The sequence below is a fragment of the Oryzias melastigma genome, linkage group LG4 (assembly GCF_002922805.2).
Source record: "Oryzias melastigma strain HK-1 linkage group LG4, ASM292280v2, whole genome shotgun sequence".
Lineage (NCBI taxonomy): Eukaryota > Metazoa > Chordata > Actinopteri > Beloniformes > Adrianichthyidae > Oryzias > Oryzias melastigma.
In genome coordinates, this window is record NC_050515.1 from 25,748,856 (window position 1) to 25,773,738 (window position 24,883).

At 39.0% G+C, this 24,883-nt stretch overlaps 2 protein-coding genes across 6 annotated transcripts in view; both read right to left on the minus strand.

Annotated features, from left to right (window-relative positions):
- ddr2a (discoidin domain receptor tyrosine kinase 2a) overlaps positions 1-10,651 on the minus strand; it is a 31,229-nt gene extending 20,578 nt beyond the window's left edge. For both annotated transcript variants that reach the window (XM_024279432.1, XM_024279431.1), the window contains exon 1: positions 10,536-10,651. The gene's annotated coding sequence lies outside the window, so the exon portion shown is untranslated. The remainder of the gene's footprint in view (positions 1-10,535) is intronic.
- Positions 10,652-14,572: 3,921 nt separating this feature from the next.
- On the minus strand, positions 14,573-24,703 carry uap1 (UDP-N-acetylglucosamine pyrophosphorylase 1). 4 transcript variants are annotated; one of them, XM_024279254.2, is made up of 11 exons: positions 24,557-24,703; positions 23,615-23,903; positions 22,619-22,823; positions 21,480-21,655; positions 21,017-21,189; positions 17,863-18,056; positions 17,637-17,777; positions 16,697-16,885; positions 16,420-16,461; positions 15,294-15,360; positions 14,573-15,214 (listed from the first exon to the last, which is right to left on the minus strand). In XM_024279254.2, the coding sequence occupies exons 2-11, from the start codon at positions 23,895-23,897 to the stop codon at positions 15,122-15,124; spliced, it is 1,563 nt and encodes a 520-aa protein (XP_024135022.1). In that variant the 5' UTR covers positions 23,898-23,903; positions 24,557-24,703; the 3' UTR covers positions 14,573-15,121. The 4 variants fall into 4 exon arrangements, with proteins under 4 accessions (XP_024135022.1, XP_036067546.1, XP_036067545.1 ...); XM_036211653.1 differs by lacking the exon at positions 24,557-24,703 and adding an exon at positions 24,216-24,493; XM_036211652.1 differs by lacking the exon at positions 24,557-24,703 and adding an exon at positions 23,983-24,187.
- Positions 24,704-24,883: the final 180 nt, after the last annotated feature.

The following is a 24,883-nucleotide window of genomic DNA, read 5'->3' on the forward strand; positions in this document are numbered from 1 at the left end:
TTATTATATAAGGTTAGATTCTTCATGTCTACAGCAATTTTCATTTAAAGAGATGGCTGCAAATTTTGGAGAAAAATGTCCAAACATTTTTGCATGTTGAATAGAATTTTTTTGTCTCTGTAAGAAGTTATAGTAAGCATAATATAGTATCTCTACCTTTGCAGTCTTCACTAGGTCTTCATCACATGAGAATTAATTTATTTTAAACATTTTTTTTAAGTGCTACAAATGTCAACTTAAATTCTGGCCCAAATTTTAAGGCGGACACTCTTCATTGAAGCCTACACCAGCACAAATAAGCTGTGAAACTTCTAAAAACTTAAAAGGGAACAGAAAATAAACCCAGAGAAAAAGGCCCAAAAGAAATCCAAATAAAACTCTGTAAAACAGAGCTGTAGGTTTCAGCAGATCCCGGAATGTCCCGGAGAACATCTCTCATCAAAAATAAATGTAATAGTTGAAGGTTGTTGGTATAAAAAAAAGTTAAATCAATAGAACAAAGTGAGAAGACAGGAAGAAATATTGAGGAATGGAAAGGGAGCAAAGACTAAAACAAAGAAAAAAAGTGAGACCGATTTTTTACTTCAGGTTCTACACAAAACTACTTAATAAAGAATAGCAAAGCGCTGTTAGCTGCTTATGTTGCATTTGTGCAACATGTGATGTGGTCTAGTGTCGGTAAATAAAAGTAGTCGTTTGCATTACTAAATATTCCAATCCAAAAGGGTTGTTTTTCTTTCGACTTTTCATTGCCATTATATTCTTCTTTTTTCCAACCATTTGTCAAACTTCCCTGTAAAATTTTGATTAAATTTGTGCTTATGATGTGTTTTAGAGAGATTTTTCAGTAGTAAAATATTTATATTGCTCTATTATTACATTTTTTTAACGGTTCTATGAAGTTATTGGTAAATAAATAATACCAACTAAGCCAGACAGAAAGAACAACAAAAATCTTATATTGGTGCTCAACTTAGACAATATCCCCAAGAAAAAAATTAATTAGTTCATGAATGTGACAACTATATCAAAGATTACTTTTTTTTCCAACCATCGATAGAATCATATTTTTAATGCATTTTTAAACTTCTGCATACTTTCAGCTAGAGACCATTCAAACTTTAAAATGTTCAGCGACTACTGAGTTTTTTAAGGTAATTTGAAATTTACCTTTTAATTTTATAACATGTTTGCTATTAGGCTTTATCCAGTTTTTTAGACAAATTTTTAGTTTAGCTAACATTTTAGCATTCTGCTAGCTATTTTGGTAATATTAAACATTTTTTAAGTTTTTTTAGGCAAATTTGCAGTTTAGCTAGTATTTTAGTGTTATGGTAGCTATTTTGGCACAATTAGACAATTTTCCAGGTTTTTGGCTAATTTGGCATTTAGCTAATATTTTTGGCAAGCTTTTAGATTAAACATTTTCAGTTATCAGCTCTGGCAACTTCAGCGGCCACATTCAGCTTACAGCATTCACAGAAGCATTACCTCAGGTAATGCTATAAATATAATTCTTAAAGTTAAAGTCCCACTATTTGTCACACACCTTGGTGTGTGAAATTTGTTCTCTGCATTTGACCCATCCCCTGGGGGAGTGGCGAGCTGCAGACACAGCTGTGTTGAGAACCATTTGGTGGTTTAACCCCCCAGTCCAACCCTTAATGCTGAGTGTCAAACAGGGAGGCACTGGGTCCCATTTTTACAGTCTTTGGTAAGACTCGGCCAGGATTTTAACCCTTGACCTTCCAATCTCAGGGCGGACACTCTACTGCAAGGCCACTGAGCATAAAGGAGCACAATTGCATTTTGGGTTTTAGTTAAGAAACCCGCTAACATTTTAACATTGGAATTCAAACTTTATGATAAATGAAACCTGTAAAAAGCTTGCACACACTTGTCTAATCAAATTAAATAAAAGATAATATATAGTACCACAGTGTGTTTTTTTTTATTTTTTTTCAAATAAATTCTCATTTTTTATTGGAAGATACAAAAAGTTTTAGGTTTGAGGTTATGTCTGAAGCTCATGAAGGGATTATCATCCCACCGAATGCGGATTGCAGTTGAAATTGCTTTTCAGGCAACATTCATTTAGACAATCTCTTAAAACGTTTACAATTTAAGTCATCCAACAAACTTCCTGACTCTTACAACATCTGTTTATTGTGCCCCTAATTTTACAACCTGTTCTGAAAATGCGTCTGACAAGATTTTAGGTTGAAATAAATAACTCAGTCAATAGAACTTGTGTGTGAAAGTGAACCTGAACACATCAGCAGAACGTATCACTAATATACAGCACAGTGGCTAACATGCGTATAGGGCTAAAAAGGATATTTAGTGCTCTGATAGATTCAGATGGCTTTGAAATAGTAATACAGATAAACACTAAACAAGTAAAATAAATAAGACAATTTGCAGTAACTGACAGCTCTGGAGCAGCATATTTCTGAACAAAATGACTATTATCTTGAATGTCTGTATCATGGAGGAAAAGGGGGGGCGGTGTTAACCCACATAAATGATGTCAGATCCCTCCAGGCTGGGGAGGTATCAGGAAGTGGTTAAGATTCTCTCAGATTCCACTAACCATCAGAAAGAAATGTCCACACACTTTACTCTCATGTCTGATTCCCAAAGACCGTGTGGATTTTTCTCTTTAGCTGAGTTTGATTTCATGTTTGGTTCATGTTCTGTTTCCAGGTTCAGTGTTCTCCTGTCACAGACACACCAGGTTTAGGAGCTAATCGTCCACAGCTGTCTTCAATTGGGTCAATTATTCCTTAGTGTGTGTCAGTGTCTGGTTTCCAGTTCATTTTGGTCAGATTATTTGCCTCTCTCCCACTCTTTTTGTTTCTTTGTTGGCTCATTGGTCACGTGTTGGTTTTTATTTTACTAAACTTACTAAATTTTACTAAAATGTAAAACTGCAGCCTTCTTGCACAGACTCCTGCATTTGGGGTCCCACTAATTCATGTGAAGTACAAGTTAAAGACCCTCTAAGATAAAAAAAAGTGTTTTTAACATGTTCTTGTGGCATTTTTTCTGATGATAGAAGACATATTTAAGAAAAATTAAGCTTAAAATTGCATTTTTGAGTATTTCTTTATTCAGATTGTTGTAAATCAGGAGCGGACGAAAAATTGCTGTTAGAATCTTCCTTGTCCGAGCAAACATCTCCATCAAAACTGTATTCCTGGATAGCTCTGCTGTTGCTCGCCATTTTTTTTTTTTTGCACCACTAATGTTTGTGAGGGGTTGCAAGCTAGTGGGAGAGAGTGTAAACAGATGGATGTTCGGAAGCAGGGGGCGGGCTTACTTTGCACCAGTTGTCCCGCCCACATCTCAAAGGTGAATTTTTAAAGCTCTGCAGAAACTATGTCATTTAAAAATAACAGGTTTGGGCAAAAAAAGGCATAATCATAATTTAAAGACCACTGGGAACACTTTCACTAAAGATGGTTGGAGTGGGATTTTAAAAAAGTCAAATGCAATTCATACGAAATAAATTAAATATTAGATAAAAGCAAGAATCCAGAAGTTTAGCAATATTAGTGCACATATGTGATACCTCAAGTTGGATTTATGTGAGCAATAGTTAAAAAAATACTCCTGTATTGTTACTTTAGTATTGCTACATAAATGATAAATGATATTAATAGAAATCTATTAACAATTTAACTACCAGAAACAATTTATTTACTTTAATGGAAATTATTCAAAAAAAGATAGTATTTTGATCTAAAGATCAAAATTTCTATATAGATTACTATGTAGTCATGCATTCAGAGTGTTTGTTACTTAAAGACCTAAAAAGTTATCTTGCAGAATTTCGCATTTCTTTCATCCCATTTGTGCATTCAGAGAAGGCTCACAGACAAGTGCGGCATAGTCACAGTAAAGGAATATCAGGTTATATCGAGGTTTTACATTTGCACAAATTATCTTTACTTCTTGGGAGTTACCAGCAAAGCACACAAATCAAACATGGTGAACCAGCAGCTCCTGCAGCCTGGGAAAGCCTGCAAAGTAAACACTCAGGTTTACTTGGTCAGCCGCCTGCTCCTGTCTCTCTCATGTGCACATGCAAACGCACAGCAGCCTTTTACATTCAATGTGAGGGACGGAGAGAAGAAACCAGCAGATGTCTCCAAGCTGAACGAAAGAAAACATCTGTCTTTTCTGGAAAAAAAAGCAGCTTTGGTTTGCTGCTTTATCAGAATAAAGGAAGGCAGAATCTAATTAAAGAGTTGTTTGCCTGTGGCTCACACACATGGGTCATAATTTCCGGTAAGCCGTATGATTTATCTCATATTTAATGTATAGCTACAATACTTTGACCAAATGAAAAAGGACACATAACAAGATAATTTTTGGGTTGTCAACTCTTTCTTTTTCATCCGCCCTGTACTCTTGCTGTCTGTTGGAATCGTCCGTCATCTCTGGGGTCAGATCATGCATCAGTTCTTCTCAGCACTGAGTGGCTGATTGATTAATTGGTCTTTTTTTTTCTTTTTTTTTTTGAAGATTTGGTTCAACGCCTCAACAGCATTGCAGATATTCACTCAGTATCTCAGTTGACCACAGTATCATAAATTTGCACAAAATAATAGTCTAAAAGAAAACGTCTTAAGTGTCACCTCCTTATTTATTCATTTGCATTCTGCAAACTTGATTAACTTCTACCAAAAAAAGAAGAATTGCACTCTGTATTTAAAAAACCCAAAACGATTTGAATCCAAAATAGCAACAATCTCTCGTCTGAGCTCATATTTTATAAACTGGGAGTCTCCAGAGCATTATCTGCACTTAATTGGGTATCCAGTTTTTATTTTTATCCTGTCATCTTTTATTTAAAGAGTGACTTTTAAATAATCCAATGTTTTCATCTCAAAATCGCTCTAAACTTCATTCCTGCATTCGGCTCATTTCAGCCTTTAATAATAATTCTTCCCAACTTCATCAAAAAAACAAAGTTAAACCGTTTTGTGAGCTTGTCAAAGTATGTCCAGATATGTATAAATGGGGGTGTCTGTTAATGAGCCAAGGCGGATTGCAAAGCTGTGTGCCCCAGAGCTTCACGGCTGTAACCCCACACATGTGCTTTCCATTAAATCCTGTTGGTTCTCATTTTAGGCTAAACCATAAAATGACAGATATTTCACTTTTATGGGAAAGCATGAGATTAGAATCACATTTTGCACCCAGATCCAGGTCAAGGTGTGTAAACAAAAAGCTGAAAAACCTGAGGAAGGGGAGCTGAGTCCAGCGCGGCTGACGGCCTAAAAACACACTCGCTTGGTTTTGTTTTTGAAGGAGATATCGTTCTCAGAAAACTATCCTCTTATTGTCAGAAGGAAAGTGAAGCCTGAGGAGATTGGAGGATTTCCTACATAATACCTTCAAGGCAAGATTTCCATTTGGCAGAGTAGATTAAAACAATACATTGTAGGCATTTACAGTAACAAGAAACCTAAAGCCAAAAAGGTAAATTCTGGGATTTGTGTCTTTTACAGATGTGGGTGGAAACGACTTTATTTTCTGAATTTTCAGTCCTTCTTTTTCTCATTGTTTGAAAGAATCAGTGTTGTCAGCAGAAGAGAAACAGATTCTCCTCAAGTGTCCAAAGACCCGTTCCAAATAAAGTGTTTTTTTAACATGTTCTTTTAGCATTTTTCTGAATATGGAAGATATGGATAAAAAAAGTTAAAATAAATACTGCATTTCTAAGAATTTATTTATAAAAATCCTGTCAATGAGGGGTAGACGCAAAAATCCAGTTGAAAAAAGGTTGTAAGAGAAATGTAGGAACTATTACGGCAAGCAGCAAGGTCCCTGCTCTGCTCCATTGTGATGCATCCACTTGTAGACCACTAGATCCATAAACGTTTTACTCATTCGAGTTGGTGTCTGGCTCCAAACTGCACAGCTGGATAGCTCCAATTTTGGAACAGTTAGTTTGGGACAGTGAGGGGATGTAAGCTAGCGGGAGAGAGTATTGATGTCGAGAAGCAGGGGTGAGCTAACTCTGAGCCACCAGCAGCCCACCAGTTAGAGGTGTATCTCTAATGAGCTACTGCCGCTCTGCAGAAACTATTTCCTAAAAAATGACAAGTTTTTTTCAATTTTGCCTAAAAAATGACATTGTTGTGATTAAAACACCACTGGAAACACTTTTACAAAAGATCAAAAGATGATCGGAGTGGAACTTTACCACACAAAGACTAAAAAACTAGCAAAAACCTAAAAGATGTCGTGTTTTGGTTTGAATACAAAAGTTTTTCCTGTTTTTATCCCTACATTAGATTAAAAAAAATAACAGCACAAAAAGTATGCTGAAGCTTTTTTTTCAAAATGAACCACTTTTTACAATGGAAAAGGAGCAGGACAGCAAAGATCAAGACCTGTTCCAAACACCAGCGCCATTTGGATTAACATCTGGAACCTCTGCAAAACACATAAAACATACTCTTCTGGCCTCTCATTCAAATATTTCATTTGCTGTATCTTTTAAAAAATATGTTAAACTCTTCATGGAACAAAAATATTTTGAAGTAAAAGTGGAGAAATTTGTTATATCTGAGGCACAAACACCTCAACTGTTTTTTAAATATAGTCATGACAGCCAGAAACCTTTTTAATGGAATCTCCAGATCCATTGTTGTGCAGCTACGCTGTCAAACTGAGACAAACAGCCTCACACGCCAAGAAAATTTCTCTCCGTCTCTCACCTAGAGGCAGATTTCCTTCCGCTGTGCTCGGTTGAAATCGTAAATCATTGTGGCTAAAATATACTGAAACCCCATGAATCTGGATACGAGTCAAATCATTTTAGAACACAGACGTGCACATCTGGGATGAAGGCTGGAGCTGCCTGCTGCTCTGGTTTCTGGAAACCAGAGATACTTTCCTGAATTATTTGTACTGATTGAATTTTTTCAAAAATGAAATTACTATCAAGAGGTTTAGAAGTACAGATGAGTCCACGTTTAAGTACTTTTTAAAAATATAGAAGTTTTTAGAAATAGAGTTGACCAAATCATCATCCTGCTGTAGAATTTTCTTTTTGGTTAAGATGAACACCTAAGATCATCTTTTACAGCTTGTAATCTGAGAGAACATGGAGGGATGTGTAATGAGCATCAAGCAAAAAGAGACTGCAACGTGTAAACAAGGACTGGAATGACAGAGCAGGAGAAGACAAAGGCCACATGTACAAGCAGAACATCTCCTTGAGTTTTGACACAAACCTAAAGTCAAAGTCAGACACGATTTAAAGCTGGCATAAACAAAAAGCCCATTTTTTAGCTACATGTAACCATATCCCTGTCTGACTGTGTGGGATGTGTGGGGCCTGCTGTGGGCACCATCGAAGTTCAAGCACACGTGGGAAGCTCAATATTTTGGGGGCTAGTAGTTCCCTGAAATGGCAACTATTTATACCAAATTACAGCATGGCCCTCTGGGGACGTAACCCCCCGCTGGTTTACTTCCAGCAGAAGCATTGATTTAAAAACACTTCCAATCAGACGGCGTCTGTGTCGAGTTACTGCAAAGCTGAGTCCACCCCTCACAGCTTTGTGATTGTAGGGTTGTAATAACAGCCTTTGCTGGGGTGTGATGTGAGGATGTCAGTCGGGCTCCGACCAAGGAAGGAGGGGTGGCTAATTGAAAAGATATGGGATAAAAGAAATTGCCGTTGCATCCTCTTCTCTTGCTGTATGAAAACATTTATCTGGAGTGTGGTTGAGTTTGAACACGTGTGCACGTTTTTTTCTATTTTATTTGAAGACTTACGCCAATGAAAATCAAATGTTCTTATAGCATTTCTTTCATGATGGGGGACATAAAATAGTGAGTACTTCTTTATCCAAGTCGTATTGGATCAGGCGCAGATGAAAACTCTTTGAAAAAGCTCAGGTTTGTGGCGTAGCAACTGCCATGGGTGGGCCAAAGGTCAAATCCGAATTCTTCCCCTACCTCTACAGCTTCTCCCTACCCCTTTAGTTGTATGAGGCATTTGGAGGGGTAGGGGTGCCTGAAACTGTGTTTTTCAAGACTTAAAAACCTTAATCAAGGATAAACTGCGTTGTGATGCTGTCGTGTGCTCTGAATCTCAAACATTTACACTTAAATGTTAGTAATGACATTTTAGCATGACCTTTTTTAAAGTTATAAAACTGGTGTTGTTATGTATTTTCCGAGCATTGGAAGCTACGGGCTAATGTAGATGACTGGCGACTAATGATGACATCATTAAGTGGGAGTGTCGTCCAAATTTGAAAACACTATTTTTTCCATCTCTTTGTCCAAATTCGAATCCTAATCTCTGACTTCTAAAAAACTATACAGTGCAGGACTATCACGTGCCCTGGATTTTAAAAGCAATTCGGACACCACTACTATTCTTTTGTTTTTCTAAACTCTGGATACTTTTCACAAAATGCAAGTGTAATAAATATAAACATTTAACAACATCTATTTGAGGCTCCACTGTGTTCTGATGATGACAATGTGCATGGATTATTAAAAAAAAACATTTAAACATGTTTTCATAGCAAAAATTGTTCGACCGCAATCCATTGTGGTCTAGATTTGCTAATTTAGTGAACATCAATGGTTGATAGTTTTTTGCAAAGATTTCTGGGAAATTTCTAGTGCACTTGATTTTGGAACCGTAGGTTAAAACAGCACCACAAAATGCCGAAAGCATTATATAGTGAACTATATAGTGAGTAGGGAAGGAATTTAGACATAAGACATCTCTCTCAGTTGGAGGGAAAAATGAAGGGGGAGGGAAAAATTGGATTCTGCCAAATCTTTCTTCTCTGGTACAATTCCAAAGCATCCACTTGCAGACAAATTGATCCATGAACATCTTTATTTTACAATATTGCTCATCGTTTTATTTTTTTTATTTTTTATTTTTTCTACTCTAATGTTAGCTTGGGTTGTAAGGCGCTACAAGCTAGCGGTAGAGAGTAAACAAAGTACTAATGGAAAATTAGCGGAGGCAAACCAATAATCCCGCCCACAACTCAAAGATAAATTTCTGAAAAAAACGCCATTGTTTTTTTTGTTTTTTTTTTTGTGTTAGAAAACCCCTGGAAACAATTTAACAATAAGAAAAAGACTTGGAGTGGGACTTTAAAAATACTTCAAAAGTTTAATTAAAACGTGTGCGTTTCTTCCTCTGATGTTGGTGTTTTCCTGTTTACACACCATTATTTACGAGGACACAACAAAGAGCTAACTGCTTGAGAAAATCCACACCCTTGTGCTCCTGCACAGTACATTATCCTCCATTTATAGTTATCAGTGCATTCCTTCACTTCATTTGTGGTCAGGTTGTAGAATTCCTCATTTTGCTCTCAATAGGTCCTTCACCTATTTTTCTTCTTTCTTTGTCAGTGCACAAAAGAGCTTGAATTTATTGGAAGAGGAAGAACAAAAGAGACAGACCAGAAAAACCTTATAAACCATGTAAAACGTTGTCATACTGGAGAAATAACAGTACAAAGATTGTTGATTTAGATAAACTAAAATTAGTATTTTTTTATGGAAAACTGCAGAGCCAGAATTGTACTTTGTTGATCATTGTTGCAATAAAACCAATAAAAATACAGTATTAACTGATAGAAAGTTGGTGTTCAAAAGATTGTTTAGGATTATTAGATTCTCATCATTAATTTCCAGCTTTAAATACATTTTGGTAAATGCCGGAAAATTAAGGTATATTAGTTTTATTAGTTATATGAGTTTTCTGTGAATCTTGAATACTTATCTCATTTGGACATCTGCTTAAAAAAGTAAAAAGTCTCAATTTAATGGAAAAAATAAAAAAACTGTTGGAGAAACAACTTGCATCCTTCACGTTGAACCAATGTCAGTTAATATTTCAGGGTTTTTAAGGCACAAGTGTTATAGTTAGATCATAAAGATGAGCCTGCGCAGTAACCAACCATTCAACTAAACTTTTCTGCAACAAGAACTTCTTTGATCCATCTCTGATCTCCTGAGCTCGTGCTTGACCCTGAAGCCAGCCTGAAGCGAGTCCTGTGTGCAGACCACCTTTATACACAAACCACAAAAGGATGGCTACATACCAACTGAATGTAACACCTCCATGCACGAAGCTGAAGAGCTGCAGCTTCAGTGTTTCAACAGGTGAAACCATCAGACATCAACAAATGCAAAGCTGAGCTTCTGGAAGCATCTTGTGTCATTTCATGCATTAACAGATCACTGCATAAATGACAATAAAGATTCTTGATTCAGTGTTTGTAGAAACTGATGAATACTTTGAAGATTTGAATGAACTTTAAATGAATTTTGGGGCCTAAAAAGTAAGGCTTGTGTGTTCTGGTAAAGCAAAGAAACTAAAGTTTTCTCTGACATCAAGCAAAAAGCTGTTTCAAAGAAACCAGAGCCACCACACAGAAACACATCAAGACTGACAGATTTCTTCGTGATAGTCCCTGAAACTTCAGCGATCCACACAAAGACAATGAGCTCACAAATAATCAATGTACCTGTCAAATCCTCTTCTCCTCCTTTCAAATCATTTGTTCTCAGTAGTTTAGAGAGATCCCGTCAGCTGGAAGTTCCTCTCCTTTCCCCGCTCACTCTTTGTCAGCTAGTGAGTCTCTCCTGGCTGATGTAAGACAACCCTTCACAGTGGAAAAAAAAGAGAGGCAAAAGAGAGGGAGGCAGAAAAAAACCCTCACATTCTGTGGATTCTTGGGAGGACGCCAAAATCCCAGAATTCCACACATAAGGTCTCAATTAGGGTTGAATCTGATGCTCCATCGAAAATCTTTATTCCTTCTGAAAAGGGCCTTTCTTTTGGCCGATCTGGGCTGGAGCAGCTTCACTTCAAGGCGATTCTTTCTGGATTTTTCCCTTTGGACTGAGGTTGTGCTGCAAATTTAGGGAGTGTTTTTCTGTTGTTGAAATCAGAGGCTCTGTGGTTTCATGCATTTGTTTTTTTTTTATGTTCTTTATGCGAAAAGCTCCCTGTAAGGATGACAACCTGAACTGTGACTTTGGGGTTGGTGAAAATTAATGTATGGTTTTATGCCATTTAATAACTTTAACGCCTCCTTTCACAGAGTTTAGAAACCAGGTGCACCAGTCCACTATGTGCTGTTTGTTCACCAGCAAAGTTAAGTTTTTGCTGATACCAAGAACCTGGAAAAAAAAGGGAATAAGGAAAGAAAAGATGCAAAATAACAGTTTAACCTGCTTTAAAAAATGAAAATCTAAGGAGAAAAAGTATTGCTAAGCAACATTTCTGCTAGTCTCCACTTCATGAGTATTTCAAACTTTGCAAACACAGATCAAAATATGAAATTCAGCTTTCAGTAAGCATCTATTGAAGGTGCCACACTGGTCTCAGAAGATTCACCTTCAATTCAGTGTGTAGTGTTTTTCTTTTATTTTTGACTATTTTGACTCTTCTTCTGGTTACGTCCAACCAAAATAACACACTTTTTGCACTTGCTGCCCTTGGGATGTTGTTACGCACTTTTGTCTTGACAAAGAAATTATTTGATATTTTTATATGTTTAAATCTTATGCAATAAATGAAAAAGTATTTGATCCTTGTTGATTTTGTAGGTTTGCCCACTTAGAAAGAAATTGACAGTCATTCTAACGGTAGGTTCAGTTGAACAGTGAGACACAAAATCACTATGAAAATCAAGAAATCCACTTTAAAGGATTTATATAAATTTATTTGCATTTAATTGTGGGAAATAAGGACTTGATCTCCTAGAAACCATTAAGAGTTCTGATTCACAGACTAGATAGACTCTTCAAATCAACCTGTCACCTGAATTGAAGACACCTGTTTGAACTCATCACCTGTATAAAGACACCTGTCCACAGAATCAGTCAGACTCTCCAACATGGAACGACTAAAGAGCTTCCAGTGGACTTAAGGGAGAAGATTGTAGACCTGCATAAGACTGGAACTGACTACAAAACCACCAAGCTGGGGGTTAAAGGGTAACCAAACAGGGAAGTTGTAGGCTGACTCCACCTACAGCCGAAATGTGAAAATCCAGTCAGAGGGGTGGAGCTGGGGAACGGGAATGTTATCATTACTGGAGCTAAGGATCATGACGTGAGACTTCTGAAATGGCATAGGACCTGTAAGGGGCAGCACACAGACTTTTTTTTTTTTAATTTTACAATATTTTCAAGAATTAAACAATTTTATTTTCATTTGTCAAAAATGTGACAATGACCAACAGACAGCACTTTTAAAGCCCCATTTATAGAGGTCAAAAGTCAAAAACAGTTCATTTAAGGTTCGGTTCAGGGTCCGAACTAGTAAATAGTCTAATTCCCAATGTGTAATTCTTGATATGTAACTCGTACAATAGATTTGTACATACAAAAATTATGAAAAAAATCAAATTTACACACGCACAACTTAAAATTACAACAGTTGAAACAAACTGCATGCAGAAATCTTTAAAAGCTGCGCACGAATTAGTTGTTACACACACGCTCTACAGTTTCAAACTCTCCCCTGAGCAAGAACATAAGCCGTAGAGCCCCATGAGCTCCACAGAGGAGGAGCTCATGTGTTGGATTTTTTGATTGCTCAGGAGTCATAGGAAAAGGCAAGTCATTTACTTTTGTGTGGTCTATTTAACGATGGCAAACAATCTAGCACACTGAATGAAAGGTTAAAACAGAAGGAGGATTACACAACCAATGAAGACTCAACTTTTAGGGTTATTTGCATCCTGAGCCCTTTAGCTGTACAAACAGAGGTACTGAGATTTTAGGGTGGCTGCTTTCCTCATAATGCAAAATGTTTTATTTAAACATGATAATTTAGAGTTTAGCACATGGAAGCAAGTGTCATTCAGACAGGATATAGCTGAGCTCACTGCTGCTTTTTGCATTACGGTGCAGGAATGAGACTATGAGAGCGGGAAAGAGTGAGTCAGAAAGGAGCTCTTCAGAGCTCCTGGAAGGGATTCTGCATTCTGCACCCCTAAGAAAACTGCTGGACACCTCTTTGACTTAAAAATTAAAGAATTGTTTAATAAAAAATAAAAACAAATGGAGCCAGCCCAGTTCCTTAAGTATCCACTGGGTGGTTTAATATTCAATCATGTCCTATTTATTCCTGTCAACAGTTGAACTTTACAACCAAAATAAGTCTTGTTCAAAAAATGTTTTTCCTCTCTGTTGTTAGGTTTATTGTTCATGACAACTGTAATGGAGTGAGATTTCTAGTTGTGTCGAGGCGACTTTCCTATTGAAGCCTATTGATGCATTCATTTTTTTTATGATGCTCAAATTCGCTCATCTCCAATCCTTAGTTTAGAGAGTTTATTTCTCTTTGCAAAAACAGCAGACAAGTTTAATTTGCACAAGTTGATGAACTTTATTGCCAAAGGGCGGAAAAAGGTGACTACAAAGAAAATGTTAGTGACAAAATGACAGGAAAGTAGCAAAAAAAAAAGAATGATCAACAAAAATAAACAACCCAAGCTCTCCATGTGAGCCGGTGCTTATCAAAGGCGTCACTAATTAACAAATTAAATGGGTCAAATATACAAAACCCAAAGTAAACAAGAACAAGTGCATTTTGGCTCATATAAACTGTTTTTTATATTTTTACTGTTGAAATTGAACAAAAAAATAGCAAATGTGAAAATGCTTAAAAATAGTAAAAAATTTTGATATTTTTAACCAATTTTTAGAAGCCAGAATTGTTAAAGCTCATCATTTCAAGCTTTTTGGAAGTTTCAGCTGTTATATCAGCATTATGCTAGCTTTTTGGATAATTTTGGCATTCTCTAAGGTTTTTTGGGGCAAATTTTGAGTTAAGCTATATTTAGCTTCATGTTACCTGTTTTGGCTAATTTAGGCTTTTTTAAAATTGTTTTAGGCTATTTTGGAGTTTAGCAAACATTTCAGCTACATGCTAGCTGTTTTGGCTAAATTAGACTTTTCTTTTTACCAGTTTTTTTAGGCTAATTTGGCATTTAGCGAATATTTTAGCTTGCCATCAATTTCAGCATCTTCAGCAATTACATTCAGCTTACAGCATTCACACTAGTATTATCCCAGGTGATGCTGTATGTCTAGTTTTCTACTGTCTTGTCCCAGAACATTTAATTTCTCATTATAGTTGCTGTCTTTCTAATGTTCTATTGTGATTGGCAGCAGGACAGTTTGAAGTGAGTGTTCCTGTCTACATAAGGAAGTTTTTAAAATGGCCCCTAGGAGGCCTTCCTCGCTACTTGTGGCAAAATAAATAAATTTGCCGAAAAGTTGCATTTGGAAGTCGACTCTTTCAATTGTTTGCCTGATTTTTGTTTTCACCTGCTCGGTCCACTTATAACAGACTTATTTGTGAAATACCATAAGAGAGGAGCTGGTTTGGTGGTGAGATAAAGTGACTAAAATTTGTGTCTTAACAGTTTCACCAACAGATAAGACATGATAAATGTTGCTTTGGTGGCTTATTTGTTGTTTTATTTCAATTGATAGATGATAAAACTGCCCTGAAATACACTTTGAACTTAAAGAAGAGTCAGACTTTCCAAAAAGAAATCTCTTTTATTAAAGATGACAGAAGCCACAGCATCACTTTCAGTCACTTCAATGATTTCCAGCATGGAAGAAGCAGATTTTATAAATACCCCCCCACAGAACCATTTGTGTCTTCAGATTAAGAGTCTGAAAGATCCATCTGATTGTTTCAGCTCAGTCAATCATTACATAAAAAAGAATCACCAGGTAAAACAGATAGATGCTACCTCCCCACCCTTTGAGCATCCACATCTAAATATAAAAATAAGTCTCAAAAGTAAAATAAATAGATTTGCAGACTGCTCCGTGGTGTCAGTATGAAAGGATTCCTAACTTCATGCCGTGTTCAAGTGCTCATCAAGACGTACAAACCAAAGAAAAGTTGGTGTTGAAGGGTAAAACGGCACACTTCATCTTGCTCGTTCATTCATCGTGTCGACTGGGACAGCTTCTTCCACAAACACTTGTTATTGCACAGCATGACATCACAGTTTCTCCCCAAAACAAGCAAAAGAATGGTGCTCTCCAAACGTGCCCTTCTTCTCCGTCTCCTTGCTTAGACTCCATTCTTCACCAGCTCGTGGGTTCCGTTCTCGTCGAGCATGAGGGTCGGGTGAAACTCTCTCCCTCTTACCAAATCCTCGAGACCCTGGAAAACGAGCGACAGCACGGCGGCATCAGCAGCTGACAGGAAGAGCATTCAGTGTGTTGGACAGGTGAGGCCTCACCTCTCCTCCGTAGGACACCAGCGGGGAAATCTCACATTTAATTGGCAGGTCTGTACCGTCTTTCAGGCTGGAAAAAGAAGGGGAAGGAGTCATTTTCTCAGAAATAAAAGACAGGGAAGGGGCTGAGAGAAAACAGCTGCAAACCCTCGACACAGCTGTTCTTCAACCGCGGCTTGTGATTAGAGGTCAGAGCCGAAAATCAGAGCTTCCTGGAAAAAGATGATCAGTCCTCTTACCCCTAATGGACTCTAGAGGGAAACTGCTGAATAACAGGGAATGCGTCTGTTTCTTTGATGAAACTACATTCTCATCACACAGCAGTTTGCTTCTAGTTTTACAGAAATCACAGGTCAGACATCCCTTTTTCTGAAAACTGATTTCAAGAAGAAAATAAATCATTTGAAGAGGTTTTCTTTATAACATTTATGGCATCCATGAATGTTATAAAGTCAAAAAACATGCTCATAATTTAAAAGCACTTCATTTTTATGGGTGAACCAACTTCTAATGTGGAGAAAAAAGTCACTAAATGGAATATAAATCAGCAGATTGTCTTTTTTTAAAGAGTTGAACAGGAAGTTTTATTGCTCCCTGTTACCCAGCATGCAGTACAGGTCATTGATTGTATATGAGAACTGGAGCAAGTGAGTCATTTCTCACCCCTCCCCCGATACGAACATCACCATGTTAGAGCCAGATGATGTCAGTAAACTGACTGACGTTTCTATGGCAACCACTCTGGCCAATCAGTAGTGAGCGTGGTCAACACACCTTACACTTAACCCGTGTGCTATCTTATGGGTTCCAGCAGGTACTTCCTGTTTGGAATGCCAGGAGGGGGGAGTCACTCAGTCCAGTTCTCATATACAGTCAATGATCCAGGTCCAGTCTGTACAAAGATGTATTAGTATAAACCATCTGCCAGTATGACATGAAGTCACATGACCAGACTAAATGATCATTCCCTAAAGGTAAGGAGGCAGAGGTGCAGAGCACCCGCAGACGCCTCTTTACAGAGCGAAACGAAGTCGCAGCGAGTCAGAGACAGAGTTGACCATCTGAGAAAAGAGGGTAAGAAAACCCAAACCCCTTCACCATGCACTCAGTTCAGCAGGGGGATAATTACTTTCCGTTTCCATCATCTGTGACACTGCCTGCTGCTCCAGCGCTGGAAACATGTGCGGGACACACAGGAGCAACACCCAGCATGAGAGGGGGAGGTCAGACAGTGAGGCTAAAAGAATATGACGTCCACAACACACACACACAACAAAGCCAGTGCATACATTTCTACAGGGTGTGAAATGGTTTGGAAGGAGGGGGGGTGACTATGAGGCAGCCTGTTTTTTGTGTTTGTGCACATATTGTGCATCTTGTGGAGAGTCATGACACACTGCGGTCACCTGGGTATGGCAGGGACTCGTCTGCCGTTCTCGTCGATGAAGTGGCCCCCCGCGTTGAGCACCCAGCGGTGATGGAGGGACAAGAGGGCGTGTCTGGCTGTAGTGGGCGTGTCCTTTCCATCCTGAGTGTCTGCATTCTTCAGAGGGGAGAACTCGTCCTCCCGCAGCACCTCATACACGACAAAAGTCCTGAGACAAAGCACAGCCACACAAAGTGCATATTAGCTATAGATTTAGTTTGGAAACTAAACAAACTAAATTAAGTCAAAAAATGTGATCGGTTTTTGAAGGTAATAAAATTTCTTTGAAATTATGACAACATTCACCAAAGCAGCACCTAGACTGGTTACAGTGGTTCAGTACTACATATTACACAGCATCAACAGTGTGGGGAAAGGCAGCAAACTAGTTCTTCAAGGTCCAGACTGGAAAGAAGAAAGAAACCTCAGTAGAACTTTTTTAGAGATTTGGCTGCAAAGTGATTTAAACACATCTGGATTCTGCTACAACTGACGGCCCGACACTCGTCCAGTCCATTTCCTGAGAATATTGAAGTTATTTCTCAAGCTTTTTGTGAAAGGTGGTCTAGAACCCTCAAAAGAAGCGGCGCGTGTCAGCAGCGTTATTTCCATCGGCCTTCACAGGAATTCTTTCATTAAATGTGAAGTTCTATTAGCAGAGCTGATGTCATGTAACATTTTGAAGAGGTGGAATGATAGAACAGCTCGTAAAGCTCCATCCTCTTACGGAAAAGCTGGCAAACACAGCCGGTTGGAGCAAACTCTGGAGAAAAGCTGAGGCTAGAGGACGGAACCAGAACTGAGTGGAAAAAGAGATGGTTGTTGCCTGGAAGAACAAATCAAGAACTTTGGAGCAGAAAACCTGCCAGAGGTCGGCATGCAAACGTTGGTGCACCAAACAATGGCGCACCATGACTTACTTTGCAAATTGGAAGATGTCAAAGACAAACTTTTCCATCTTGATCCCATTGGGTTTGTCTGGCTTGATTAACTGACCCTGGGCATCCACATATGGGATCTTCTTCTGGGCCACATGGTGCTGCAGCTGTGGCTCATGTTTCCTAAAACACAAACGCTGTTATGACCTGAAAGTGAGCAGTCTGGGAAAACCAGGAAAGCTGCATAGCACGGTCACAGCTGTCTTACTGAACGACGTCTCTGAGGAATGAGAAGCTAAAGAAGTGATTGGCCACATTTCCTGCATTGAACATCAGACGTCCATCTGCGCTGCGCTTCTCCGCGGTCGCCAAGGTGATCTCGCTGTACTCCACCACTTGATACAGTCCGTCCACCTTACAGACCACGCCCACAGCCTCTGTGGGGTTTGTTTTCTCCACCACCTGTAAACATCACAACACATGCGTTACAATTACAATCTTTTTACACGTCATCAGAACTTTCTGTGGAGGTTGAGGATCATTTTTCTCCACCTTCTCCAGAGTCAGACGCTCACGGTCCAGACCAAAGGGGACCCGTGCCTCAGTGGTAAAATGATGCTTGCATCATAAGCTAATAAATGCTAACGTGTTAAGCAAACGATCCTGAAACGTTCATTGCAAATCCATCAGCAGGACGGAGTTCTCTGGATTCACTGCTAATTGCACTAAACCACCATTGGAAAGTTGAGCAAGTCGGTAGATTATTGACAACTGAAGACAATACTAGCCATGCTAAAGCTAACACGATAACAACCAACCGTTACAGAATCAAACATGGGCGGGGTTTTATATTGAAGCTGCAGAGCGTGATGATGTGAAACTTCTGACATGACATCAGACTTACAACAGTTGACCAATCACAAAATTCAACTGTAATAACTCATTTCAACCTGTAGGGGGCAGCACACAGACAGTTTTTTTTTTTTATATTTTAAATTGTCAAAAATGTGGCAATGGCCAACAGACGGCATTTTTAAAGCCCCATTAATAGAGATTAACAGACAAAACAAGTTGATTTAGTGTTTGGCTACCTTTAAACAAAGCAGCTTTACTGAGGATTCTGCTCTGGTTTTAAAATGTTCTTGCCAGAGATGCTGATTTTCTCTGTGAGAAACCCTTAAAATAATTGACATTTAATAAAAAGCACCAAAGAAACCTGGCTGCTGATACTAATCTGCAACTGATTCCTCAATCTTCTTTCTGACCACCTGAATGAAGCCACTAAATGCTCCAAAAGCAGCAATAGACGAGAATAGTGACAAGCACTCGACTCAGTGTTTCCCCTTTTTGCAGCAAGTGTGCCAAAGTCTGTAATAAATGAGGGTAAAACGCCCCCTCCCCATCTGGTCGCTAATGACAGAGTGAAGTCCTGATGAGGAGGTTGGTTCTCTGGTTGGAGCTGGGATGGGGGTTGGTGGAGCCACATGAACTGCGCCGGCGGCTGTTTGTAGTTTACGGCAGGAGGGTGGGACTTTGCTGAGATCCAAGCCTTCCATCTCTGCTCCACCACACGTCTCCTCATGCGAAGAGGGGGAACGGTCTGATGGCGGGAGCAATATTTTATTCCACTCTGGGTGAGCTACAGCCTCACATGGAATGAGTTTCCTTCATGAGGTCTTCAGGAGCCAGAAAGAAACTTCAGACGAAAGTGAGGGGTCGATTTTCAAGAGCAGAAGCCAAACAGAGAGTAGAGGAAACTGGTTTTTAATCATGTTCATAAAGATTGTCCCGTCCTACTGCCAATTTAAAACAACATAAATGTTTAATCAATTTTTACAAGACGGAAAAATTCAAGGATATATAAAACTCTTATTTTGACCACTGAAAGGAAAAGAAATGTGCTTCTCAAAGCTAATGTAGGTAAAAAAAATATCTTATTCTGAGATAGATTTTCATTTAAGTTATTCCGTTTACTGATCGAACACCAACAAACGTGAATATAAATGATCACTAATATTTGGAGCAAAACACTGAACAGTCCAAACACTCCTGTGGGGGATTCAAAACCGCAGATATTTAAATCCAGAAAAATAATTCTGAGCTCAAAAGTTCCTAGAAAGCTGGAGTTGCTTAAAAGGGAACCTCAGGCTTGTATCGCCACCTGGTGGTGATCTGTGGAAGATATCAACCATTTGTCTCTGCGTGAATGTCCAAAACAACAGAAAGATGTGAACTGACATCCATTACACTGGAATAACTAGACAATCATAGTAACCAGAGTATTTTGGCCTTAATTTGTGCTCATAGATTAAAAAAAATTTAAAATATGCATTATTACAGAAATGCTCAGCCATATTCTTTGTTTTCAAAAAAGTATTATTTTAGTTCATTTATTGCCCTCACAATAACCTAAAATACAATCAGACTAAATAGCTTCAAGCTTACAGTGGAAATCCTCGACTCAGAATCATCCAGAGAGCCCTCAATGGTCTAATGCATCCTCAGAGCAATTCTGTAAGCAGCACTCAAAGCTAGAAAATCATCCGACAGTCACTTTGTGCAAATATCAAATGTCAATGAAAAATTGTGTTTTGTGTTTTTAAAATGTTCTTGTAGCATTTTTCTCATGATGGAGGACAAATATATAAAGAAACTTAAGCTTAAAGTTGAATTTCTGAGAATTTAATTGTTCAAATCATTGATGCAAGGCCACGATAAGGAACAAATAAGGAGGGGAAGAGGGGCGGGGTTGCTATGCACCAACAGTTCTGGCTGCAACTCAGAGACAATTACTAATAAACTACTGCCACTCTACAAAAACTTTATCCTAGAAAACGACACAGGTTTTTAGACTTTAGCTAAAAACTCTATAATAATAATTAAAAGACCACTGGAAACTCTTTTAAAATAGTTTAAAAGTGGGACTTAAATCGACAAACTAGACCATGAACTTTTTCTTTACAAACTTACTCAATCTTTATTAATCCTCCAGTTTCCAAACAGAAGGTTTCAGAGCTGCAACACCTCTAACGTAATAAAAGCAAATATTGAAGTAAGGCCTCCTGTCAAAATAAAGTAAGCATTAATACTATAAGCGTAATAACGTTTGACGTTAATGAGTTAAGTACTAAATAAGAAGAAAACACAGATTCTCACAGTGAGTTCATCTCAGTTTTCTTTCTTGTAACACAAAGTATAAAATCATAAACCCTTTTTTCCACTGATTCAGGCCGAGCAGGTCATGTCACAATAACTCCTGCTAAAACGGACTTTGACTTTGCATATCTTTTTGTCCTGCACACTGGCAGCCATAGAGCAAGTGTTGTTAAACAGAGAGAAAAAACTCCTGTCTCTGGTGATCCAGCTCGACTCATGTAAAAGTGAAATTCCTCAGTTAGATAAAACGGAAGGACGCCGCTAACCTTGGCTCCGCAGTCGGCTCCCTTCTGCACGCAGAAACCCACAAAGGCGGGGTCGGCCACTTTGACCAGGATGTTGTCAACACAGTACACGTGGATGAACTGGATCCCTCGCTGCTGCATGTCGTCCAGAATCCCCTGAGTCCCAAGAGCTCTGTACAAACCACCGTTTCCGTCTAAAACATAGACATTTGTGTTTAACCCTTTAACACCGGAGCGCCAGTCTTTATGTTCTCTGATTAACGGTAACTTTTCAATCGTTAACATGATAATTCCAGTAGATTCTGAAGGAGAAAAGCGGCGTGCGCCGCTTTTCTCCTTCAGAATCTACTGGAGTTATCATGTTAACGGTTTAAAAGTTACATTATGTTAAAGATTTTGTGCTTAAGCATCACTCAGGTGTTTAAAAATAAAAAAGTCCTGCTAAAGTGAGCTTTTGTGTATTATAAATGACATGTAAACAAACCTGGAGCCATGGAGAGCTTCCCTTTGCTCTCCAGGATGATCTTGCCGCTGTAATCCATTGCAGGCAGCATGCCCTGCTGGAAGAATATGATGTTGGTCTTCTCCAGTCCAAAGTAGTTATGCTTCCTGAAGAAATCTTTGGTCATTTCCATTGTTCTGCCACTGGTCATGATGTACCTGCAGACAAAACCAAAACTGTAACTCCTGCTTAACATTTTTAGCAGATTTAGACACAACAGAACCTGAACTTTTCAACAGTTTTCTTCTATATCCATCCTTGGGTCTTTTCAGACTATAAACTGTCCTTGAGTCTGCTTTAGCAGGGGTGTCAAACTCAAACGCACAAGGGGCCAAAATCCAAAACACACCTTAAGTCGCGGGCCAGGATAAACATTTATTGAACACACTAAAATATTTTTAAAACTTTAAAACCATAATTATGAACTAGATATATGGCATTGATTGCCTGTGATAATGCTAGTGTGAGTGCTGTAAGCTGAGTTTGGGCGCTGAAGATGTTAGTGCTGATAGCTGAAGATGCTGAAATCGATAGCTGAAAACGCTGAAGCTGATAACCTGCTAAAATATTAGCTAAATGCCAAATTAGCCTTAAAAAAATTAAAAACCTAATTTAGCCAAAACAGCTAGCATGTATCTGAAAAATAGCTAAACTTAAAAAAATCCTTAAAAAAATGAAAAAAGCCTAAATTAGCCAAAACAGCTAACATGTGGCTGAAAAAATAGCTAAACTCCAAACCAGCCTAAAAAAGTAAATGAAAAAAGTCTGAAAAGATAGCAGAATGCCAATTTTTCAAACTTTGAAACCATAACTTTTTAACATAATTACGAATAATAAAAAAGCAGGAATATTATTCCACAATAAATCAACTTAAACCTCAAATTACTTTCAATATTTTACTCTCCATTAAAACATATTTTGTCAAAATTACACAATTTAGAAATAACCGCAAGATAACATCAGGCCAATAACAACTATAAAATCATCTGGAGGGCCGGATCCGGCCCCCGGGCCTTGACTTTGACACATGTGCCTTATAGCATTTAGGTGGTTTACAACTGAAAGGCTGTACAAATGAATGACAGCGAGATAATCCAGTCATTTGAAATCCAAAATCTCACCAGGGAATGCAGCACTTGCTGCCGTGCCTCTCCTCAGCCAGCTGCTGCAGCTTCAGGATGCGCTCGGCCTGGATCTGAAAGAGGGTTTTGTGGGACGGCAGCCCGACGTCATACATGCCTTTGGGGTAGGAAACCCCCAGCCTGGTTCCCTGTCCTCCAGCTAGGAGTAAAGCTGCCACTTTGTTCTGGGCAATACACTGAAGACCTGGAGAGCAACAGAGCAAAATATATAAACACCAAAATATGGATAAAATGTAGAGAAAGAAAGACTTAAGTGGCAAAAAAGTTTAGATAGCATCAATAAAATTTATAGAGCTGATATTGTTGCTCCGAGAGAAACTCTTGGCAGGACTTTAATGACTTTATTGTGGCTCAATAGTTTCAGTAATAAACGTCTGGCCTTTTCAGTTGTCAAAATAAAAGTTTAGATCAGTTGCTGGGCGAGCCAGACGTGGTCACCGCTGCACAGGATGACTTCACAACGCCGCTCCGACTGCGTCAGCCACAAATCAGCAGCAGATGTCCGTCCGCCACAGAAAAACAAAGCAGCACACCCACTAGAGGTCTATGCAAGGGAGTTGCGCAAAAGCACAATGACTAAGAAAAGTGCGCAAGTGGACTCACACATGATTAATACATTTTTTGAAAAAAGGGTAATTGTGAAAGTGATCTGGGTGATATTTTGGAGCATTTCAAATTTTAAACAAAGTTGGAGCAGAACGTTTGCGCAACCATGTGATGCTCTAATCCCCTGAAGAATCTCAGTGTGACACCAGAGTGAAGAACTCCTCTCCCTGAGTACTTTCAAACCTAAAAATGTTTTCTTCCACAGACTCCTGCTACCGTGTGAGAATGATCACAATAAAACCATCAAAACCCATGAGGATCTTCTCCCTGTTTCCTTAACCTTAGCACACTCCGAGCTATTAAAAGTCCAAAGTTAAGTCTGTGGCAGTAAAGGAGTATAAACTCTCCGGGCCTTCAGATAAAGCTCACCTCGAACCTCCCAGTCTTTGAGGTGGTCCCTGTCCCTGGTCACGCTCCCCAGCACCTCCCTGGGCACTGGCTCCATGCGGGCATCCATCTTCTCGTGCCGGCTGCTGCTGGACGTCGCCGTGGCGTTTTTGAAGAACGAATTGATCTCCTGAAAGTCCATGTCCTGGAGGTCGTGGAGCAGCTCCGCTTGCTCTCCGGGGCTCAGCTCGTTGTAGAACTGGAGAAGGTGCGGCTGGCCGGCGTCGGTCAGCCTCTGCGTGAGCTCCTTGATCTTTGAATCCATGATAACCTAAGAAAAAAAAAGAAAAGAAAAAATGTAAATTTTCTGTTTGCTCATTTTTGAGTTTTTTACAGACAGAAACACTCACAATACAAAGCATTTTCCTTCATGAGCCTGTCAGAAAACCAGCCAAACAGGTGAGAGCACATTACCAGATAATCATTCCACCTTAAATGGATTTCCCTCTTCGTTTGAACCCACACCCACGAATAGGACTAAGAAATCCTCAATGCTGGAGGGGACATCTTCAGTCTGAAAGTGATGCTGAGGGCTGGACGTAAACTAGACCCTCATGTGTGTCGTTCACAGTCACGGTCTCACCGGGGACTTCACTTATTGATGGAAGTTTGAAAGTTTGACGTTTCCTGGAGGACGTGACAAGTGCGGCAGCAGGACATGAATGACAGGAGAGGACCGCCGGGATGTCTCGACTCAAATACGGTCCAGAAAACTATTCTATAGCTACTTATGTTCGGATTAAATCAAACGCTTCAGTTAATAAACCTCATGTTTAGCTGCCGCCTTCAGGACAACCGGACAAGAAGTGTCAGAAGGCGGTGACGGAACCACACTCAGAGGCTCTCTGAGGGAGAAAACTCGAGAAGAAATGAAAAATAAACGAAAATAATTAACTATAAAAGGTAAAAACGTAAAAATCTCACCTTTCTGCGGTCCTGTGTCCCTGTATGAAATGACCATCGGTGTCAGGGGCTCCGAGCTCCCTGCAGTTGGTCTAAGCCCCGCCCACCGGTCTACACCTCCTGGTACGTCACATTGAACGTGGCAAAAGCGGCGGCGCGTGGGAAGCTGCCTTCAAGGTCAGCTCGTAAATTTATCGATTGCTTGGTAAATACAAAAAAAAAAAATCTACTTTTCAACTCATTTTCTCTGATTTTTTACGGCGTGAAACTCAACAAACACATTAAAATTATTTTTCAAAACTCATTGCAGTAAATTAGGCTTTAATAAATGTGTATTATTTTCCTAAA

Excerpts from the sequence above, each read along its gene's own strand:
- uap1 (XM_036211652.1), bottom strand. Across the intron at positions 21,656-22,618 it reads AGCAAGTGCTGCATTCCCTG|GTACATCATGACCAGTGGCA; the intron begins GTGAGATTTTGG and ends TTTTGTCTGCAG. Across the intron at positions 16,462-16,696 it reads CGAGTCCCTGCCATACCCAG|CGCTGGAGCAGCAGGCAGTG; the intron begins GTGACCGCAGTG and ends ACATGTTTCCAG.